We start from the raw sequence: 7631 nt of genomic DNA on the forward strand, positions 1-7631 counted from the left end.
TGAAGAGGAGGCACCATCAGAGTCACTTCAGACATGGGAAATCACTGTTGCAGAAGACAATGGGGGCCAGTCACTGGAGGAGCTTGACATAATTTGCAGGGAAGAGTCCAAAGTGGCCATGGCAACGTCCCCGCCACCAGCCCTCATCCACCATCTCAATGTCAGTGATGACATCATCTGGATCAAAGGAAATCTCATCACTTCCTTCTGGGGAGGCAATTGAAGACATAGTAAAATGGTCAGGCAGGAATCTCTCCATCCCCACGCCCACTCTAAACCTCAGGGAAGGAAATAGGCCTGGCCTTTTTGATGTCAAGCTGGGCCCTTCCCTGAACCCCCAAATCCATCTCCATCTCTTGTACCAAGGGGACCTCCAGGCATCAGGACCCTCAAACCACTCCCAACCTACCTCCTTGGTAATCATACAGGGCTACAGCTGAGATCCCCATAGCCCCAGCCCCAGTTGGGTGGTCTGATGATCCTGCAAAATAAGAAATATAAACATGGTCTCACCAACATACAGAAGGCAAAGAGATCCCACCAAGAAGTGGGGAAATTCTTCTTCCTCTTACCCTCCCATAGACCTCACAAATTCAGGAGTTTCTTCTCTTCTACCACTTACCAGACTGGGTGGAGGGAAAAGAAGACTCCTCAGGTTCAAGCACATCCTCATAGTCTCCATCTGGTTCATTATCCTGCTCATGGCTGTCTGGGTCTCCAACATCCTCATAGTCATTCTCAGGCTCGGGTTCAGGCTCTGCTTCATACACTGGCTCTTCTTCGTACACTGGCTCTGCTTCGTACACTGGCTCTTCCGCTACCTGGAGTCCTTCCAGAGTCCTAGGGGGCAGAGCTGGGGGCTCTTCATTGTCCTGAGAAGAGATGGTATAGAGCAGGGTAACTTCTATGCACCAAGAAGACTCAATTTACTCTCTGGAGGACTGCTAAGATCTCTTCATCTTCCACATTCTACCCTTGCCTTCACTTAGCAGTCTTTCCTGGGGAACATAATCTTTCATCCATCTTTATTCCTCAACCTCATCCCAGTCTCAGCTACTCAAAACACCAACCCAGATATGATAGGAGGGCCATGTAAAAACTGTGAAGAGAGAGAGGAGTGGAAAGCAAGTCAGACTCTTTCAAAGACCAGGAAAACACTGAAGCAAAAGTATACTGTTGTGCTACCTGGGTAACCAACTGTCTTAGTTTTCCCAGGACTGGAGAATTTCCTGGAATGCAAGACTTCAGTGCTAAGACCAGAATAGACCCAGGAAAACCAGGATGGTTGGTCACCCTACACAACTCACCCTCCTAAGACATTAGAAGATGATATATGGTTTGGATTATGATTTGTCTCCCAAAGTTTCATGTTTTAGAATTTGGTCTTAGTGAGTGGTAATTGGATGTTCCTCAGAAATTCATAGATTGAACCTTGATTGTATTGATCATATCGTAAGGTATTACATAAAAACTTAATTTCTTCATGATATCCCAGGGTGAGGCCTTTGGGTGTAATAATTCATACAAGACAAGACTCCCATTATTGAGTTCTGATAGGGTTTACAAGCAGAGGGAAGGCCAAATGGATATAGACCATACTCTGCTTTGCTTAAAATTCTGACTTCTGTCATTTTATGATGCTTTTAGACTTCCCAGCCACCAAAATTGTGAGTCAAAATAAATCTCTATTCTTTTAAATTAACCAAGATGTGGTTATTTCTGTTAGCAACACAAAAACAAACTAAAAACCAGAAGACTGATGGAGTGAGAGAGCAGGGAATCTTTAGAACTCTACTTACCTCTGGGAGAGTCTGTCTCATGGGCAGAGAGGGCCCTGGGTGCTCCCTGTTGATTCTCACAGGCTCAGGCACTGATGATGGATGACTCTCTGCTGGAGGCCAGGCCTGTGGAAAATGAAAGCATCCTTCCGTCTTCTTCCGTCTTCACTCTTAACACTTGCCAAGAATGCCTTTTCCTTCTCTCCATCAATCTAAATGGAACTCCTCTCTCTCTCTCGTTCTCTCTCTCTCTCGGAACTCATCTTTTAAGCTGGGCTCCAACTCGAGGTGATGGATCCTTCCTTTTAGTTCTTACAGCAACGACTGACTGTACTTATTGGAGACCTGCTTTCTGTGGAACTACAAGAATCTTGTTCTTTCCTCTAATATTTGGGTACATGAGGTCCAATTACACTATTGGACTGAAATCTTCCTAAAAATACAGACAAAAGACTATCTAAAGGATGGAGACCTTTGACTTACTTTCTGTCAAAAAAACAAAACAAAACAAAACAAAAAACAAAAATGGTTTCTGTGTGGGCAAGAAGTCCTGGATGTAGATGCCAGAGGGCTGGGCACTCACCTCTGAGATTCTCTTGGGCAGTGGGGCTGGCGCCTCAGGCTCTTCCACAGTCACTTCAGGCTGCTGAGCCTCACGGCTCACCTTTACAGGCTTTCGTTCCTGCTGCTGCCTGGCCATTTGCTGTGCCTTCTCCTCCTCCTCCCGCTTCCTCTTCTCCTCAGCCATGGACTCAAATTTTGCTTTCAACCCACGGGCACCACTAGAAGCTGCAGACATAGGCAAATAGAATTAGAGTTGTCTTGGATCAGAAAAGAGGTGGCACTTGAAGACAAAAGAGAAATCAGTTAAATATACAAGTGGAGAAAAGATTGGATGGAAAAAGGAAGGGATTAGAAGAGGACTGTAGCCCCAAAGCCTAGATTTCCATCCAGCTAGGCTCTGACTTCAAACTCTTGTCCTTTCCAAATTTTAAGCCTTGGTCCCCTACCAGCTTCCTTCCCACTCACATTCCTTAAATTTGCCCTCTAGAAGTTCTCAATTTTCTACCCCATCACTATTCCTGATTTCTATCTTTCTCAAGTGGTCTCTACTCCCCAGCCCCCCGTGTTCTCTGCCCTCAGAATCTTCCCCATTGTCACTTCCTCACTATGCACTTGACCTGGTTTTCCTAGGAGACAGAATGTGAAAGTATAAGGGTAGGTATCAAGTCTACCTCGGTCAGTTTCGGTTGTTAAGAGCATAGAGGAGATAGTTCAAGGAGGAGAAAAAAATAGGAAGGGAGAGGGTGTGTGAAGATAACACAGAAAGGAAATCATCTAAGACTCACCAGCTTCTACAGGTGTTGTCTTCTTGTAAGCTGTGGTTGGGGCCTCCATTTCATTGAAGCCAACAGCACTCTGCAGGTAGAACAGTTTATACCATGTGAGGGAGGGGCAGAAGTGGCAGTGACTCTTGAAGACAATATTGGTGGCTGAGGTCACCGTAGAAAGTATCCCTAACCATTTGACACTCAACAATTGGATAGGGTATTCCAATATTGTTTTGTGGCAGAGAGGGGCAATGAAGTGTTAACTGTTGGGCTCAGCTCCCTTTTTTGGAAACTCAGTGTAGTTAGAGCTCATTGTCTCCAAGTCCATTGCCCAGAATGTGTTATAGCAGGGCCCCTGGTCAATGCACAAGGAGGAACTAGTGTGGCATGGAGTGCGGAGAGACCAAAGATTGGGTTCAGCAATACAAAGCAATCAGTGAAATTTCCGATCTAACTTCACCTTTGCCTAAGGTTCAGCTCTAACTTTTTTTTTTCTTTTTCTTTTTTCTTTTTTTTTTTTTAATGCCGGGGCGGGGGGAGGGGGGTGGCATAGGTGTGTAAGAGAAATACAGAGAGATATAGAGAAAGCACCCGCCAACACAACCTGGTCACACTGCAATGTTTGTCTTCCATTTCTCCATCCTGTCAGGATCCTGGGCACCCACACATGTGCCCATCTTGTTTTTCAAGCTGCCAAGGTGGGATGTAAACCACTGTCAGCCATGTGAAATCTGGCTCCCTCTGCATGGTGTTTACTCACTGCACTGTAAGCCCTGCCTAGTTTTATTTATTTGTCTCTTTCTGTATCTCTCCACACCCTCTACAATCCTCAGTTAAATCTCTGGCTTTAAAACACTCACTGGATGCCAAGGACAGTCCTGGGAAGTGCAGGACGGATGCTGGGCAACTGGCACCACTCTCCCATCCTTTCCCTTCTTGCCTCTCACTCTTCTCTGCCCACTTCCCTAAACCTAGAGAGCTCTGCTGGAAACAATAGATTTTGGCGTTTTACCTTATCTACTCGGTCCTTCTGGATTCCATACTGGCCGCCAAAGCCCTTGGCATAATCTGAAGGACAGAGAGTTCTAAGAGTCACAACAGAAGATTAAAATGCTGGGAATGGGTAGGGAGAGGGAGCAATGGGAAGAAAAGCCAGAAGATGGGAATGAGGAAAACAGAGAGACAGCAGAGGAACTGTGAGCATCAGAGGACGGAGAGCGGCATGGACTGAAACAGGAAAAGGGAGGGTGAGAAAATACGTTTGGAAATAACAGAGATGAGAGACGTGGGAAGAGAAGGGGAAATGAGAGCAGTGAAAAGACAAGAGGAAATGTGAAGGAAGACGTAGGGATACCCCATCTGTGCCCCAGGAAAGGAGACCCTCTGTCCTCTGTAAAGGAGAAGGGTCTCTAAAACTCACCTCTCTGGGACTCGTGTTTCTCCGTCTCTCCTTTGTAGTCGTATCCCAGAGCTGCCTTGTCCCGTTTGTCCTTTTCCACCCCGTAACGGCCACCAAAGCCACGAGAGTAATCTATGATTGAAGGAGAAGTCATGGGTCCCACCCTTTGCCCACAAGAAAGTGCTGGAGAAGAGAGAAGGCAAGAGAAAAGGGTGCGGGGCAACAGGGACCTGGGAGAAGAGCAGGGCTAGAAGACAGGGTAATTAGAGAATCGGCGTTCTAAGTCACCTCCTGTACGCTGTGGTTGAACACTGGTTTTCCTCTCCTGCTACAACTCCACCCCAAGAGGCAAAGATTATCTCACTTTCATCCCTTCCTTTTTGAGAAAGGGGCAATTATAGAGAGTGTAGGGAGAGAAGTCCAGAAAAAAAGGCAGGTAATATAAAATGTATGTCTTTTCCTCTACTTCCATAAAAACATACAAAAATAGCACCTAAAATAAAACTTTTTTTTTTTGAAAATTTGCTATAGGGCACATGTACTCACTGGAGAGAGACAGAGAGAAAGAGGAAAACCACTCCCCAGGGAGATGACCATACCACAATCCCTTTTCCTCCATTCTCCCCTTGTTATTTTTGTTCACATGCACATGTGCCAGCCCTGTTTTTCAAGCCACTGGGTTCAGGACTCAAACCACTCAGCCCGCCATCTGGGATTCAGCTGCCATATCCACCACACCACCTGGCTGGCCCCACAATGCTTTTGTTTGTTTATTGTTTGTTTGTTATATGAGAGTGAGGAAGGAAATGAAATAGAGAAGTGGCATTTTTATGAAGCTAGGGAAAATAAATAAATTTACATTAACTAGAAGGAACAATGAATAAAGATAAAAGAAGAAACTAATAAACATTTAAAAACAGGGACCAGCAGATGGCATTACACTGTTGAACTCCCACCTAGTTGACCACAGTTCGAGTCCCAGACCCAGCAACTTAAAACTCATGCTGGGTGTGTATGTGTGTGTGCCCAAAATCCTGAAAGGAGAATGGAAGAGAAAGGATTGTAGTTTATGTCTCTCTGTTTCCTCAGTGAGCACACATGCCCTGTAGCAAAAATTTCTAAAAGAAATTTTTTTTTTTTGTTTTTTTTTTTTTTTTTTGAGAGGTTTTCGCTATAGGGCGCGTGCACTCGCCAGACAGACAGAGACAGACATAGAGACAGAAAGCGAGAAATCACCCCCCAGGGGGGATGGTCACGCCGCAATCCCTTCTCCTCCATTCTCCTCTCGGGATCTTGGGCACGCACGCACACGCGCCCAGCGTGAGTTTTAAGCCACCGGGTCCGGGACGCGAACCGTGGTCGACTACGTGGGAGTCCAGCGACATAGCCATTACGCTAACTGCTGGTTCCCCTAAAAGAAATTTTTTAAACAAATTAAAACTGAGAAAATTAGCAAAGCCAAAATTTAGTTTTTGGACAGAATAATAAAATTAATGTGTCTCTCACAAAAATAATCAATTTAAAAAACAAAAGGGACAAATGAACAATATCAGAAATGAAAATGGGCACTGCATATCACTACAAATCTATAAATCTTATAGAGGTCAAAAAAGAAAAAAAGGAATACTATACTAATAAATTTATAGTTAATAAATTGAACAACATAGGTAAAATAGAAAAATTCCTTGGAAAGTATAACATACCATAGCTAATTTAAGAAAAAATATGGACCCAGCTTCAGTGGTACAGCCAGTAGCATACTGGACTTCAGAGCTGGAAGCCACATGCTGACTATGATTCAAGCCCCCAGCCCAGTTGGCTTGGGTTTTGCAAGTGTGCCCAGAATTTTGTTGGGTTGGAGGAAGAGGATCACAGAGAGACCAAGTCCTGTCAAGAGTGCTTTTCTCGCTTTCGCTCTTTTTCTCTCATGCATGCACACATGCTCTATCATGAACTTTTAAAAAAGAAATGAAAAGTAGGAAGACTGACTCGACCTATAGCTAAGAAATGAAATTCCATCAGAAAAATTTTTAAAAAAAAATCCATTACTGGGGTAAACTCCCAGAATATTCAGACAAGAAACCATTTTAAAGCTGAGGTGTGTCCTGGTGTGTTCAGGGAAGCTATGCTCTAAACTCACCTCCTAGACTCCCAAAATATTCAGACAAGGTAGGATGACCTCCGTCTTCTCTCTGTTTCTCGCTGTCTGTCTCATGTTCTCTCTCCCTTTCTGTCTGTCTCATGCTCTCTCTCCCTTTAAATTTTTTAACTTTTTTTTTTTTTTAATTGTTCAAGCACCTCTCCTCAGCTTGGGCCTTTTCTTTGACTTGTTAATTTCAGCAGCCATTTTAAAGCTGAGGTGTGTCCTGGTGTGTTTGTGCGGCATGCTAGTGCACCGTGTGGTTTTCATATTTTACTATTTTTCAGTAGTATTTTCCTTTTTATTTCTTTTTGCTTTTATTTTTTAATCTTACTTTCTTACTCTAAGCTTCACTCTCCAGACACTTAATGTCTATATAGGCCTAGGTGTACAGTAGCCAAGTATCTGAATCCTTTTAGATTCATTGAAATCCTCAACACTTATTGAATCTCCTGCTTTAATGAATAAATTTCTTTCTATAAATATGAACTCCTAATCTTACTGTTTATACCACATTGCTAAGCACTGTGGAGGAGAGATTTTGTCACAGAATGACCAGAAACAACCGCAGAGGTACAAGAAACATGAGAAACCAAGAAAATGTGTCTCCCATAAGGGAAAAGAGCAATACCTCATCATCTACAAACAGTACAGTAGAATTCATAGAAATGTCTGATAAAGACTTCATAATATTCATACTGACAAAACTAAACAAGATGCAAGAGCTGAGAGATGAGGAACTCCAGAAGATGCAGGAGAAAAGAGACAACAAGTTCCAGGAAGTGTTGAAGTTCTTTCATGATCTGAAAGAGGAAATACACATCATGAAAAAGAATCAAATGGAGCTATTAGAGATGAACGTTGCCCTTCAGGAAATCAAAGCGTCCCTCGAAAGTATTAAAAATAGATTAGTCCATGCAGAAAATCGAATCTTGTGTGTTGAAGGTAAAACCTCTGATCTAGAAAAAACAACCCAAAAAAAA

The 7631-nt window shown here is 43.5% G+C and overlaps 1 protein-coding gene across 1 annotated transcript in view; it reads right to left on the reverse strand.

Annotated features, from left to right (window-relative positions):
- Positions 1-6: 6 nt before the first annotated feature.
- Positions 7-7631, reverse strand: part of HCLS1 (hematopoietic cell-specific Lyn substrate 1) — a 35879-nt gene continuing 28254 nt past the window's right edge. Inside the window, exons 7-14 of the mRNA XM_006162620.3 lie at positions 4530-4640; positions 4122-4177; positions 3128-3197; positions 2362-2567; positions 1800-1904; positions 623-872; positions 410-481; positions 7-207 (exon numbers count right to left, since the gene is read on the reverse strand). Coding sequence (XP_006162682.1) covers positions 71-207; positions 410-481; positions 623-872; positions 1800-1904; positions 2362-2567; positions 3128-3197; positions 4122-4177; positions 4530-4640 — 1007 coding nt within the window. The 3' untranslated portion in view covers positions 7-70. The remainder of the gene's footprint in view (positions 208-409; positions 482-622; positions 873-1799; positions 1905-2361; positions 2568-3127; positions 3198-4121; positions 4178-4529; positions 4641-7631) is intronic.

This window comes from Tupaia chinensis, unplaced genomic scaffold (assembly GCF_000334495.1).
Source record: "Tupaia chinensis unplaced genomic scaffold, TupChi_1.0 Scaffold140355_1, whole genome shotgun sequence".
In the NCBI taxonomy this organism is placed as follows: Eukaryota; Metazoa; Chordata; class Mammalia; order Scandentia; family Tupaiidae; genus Tupaia; species Tupaia belangeri.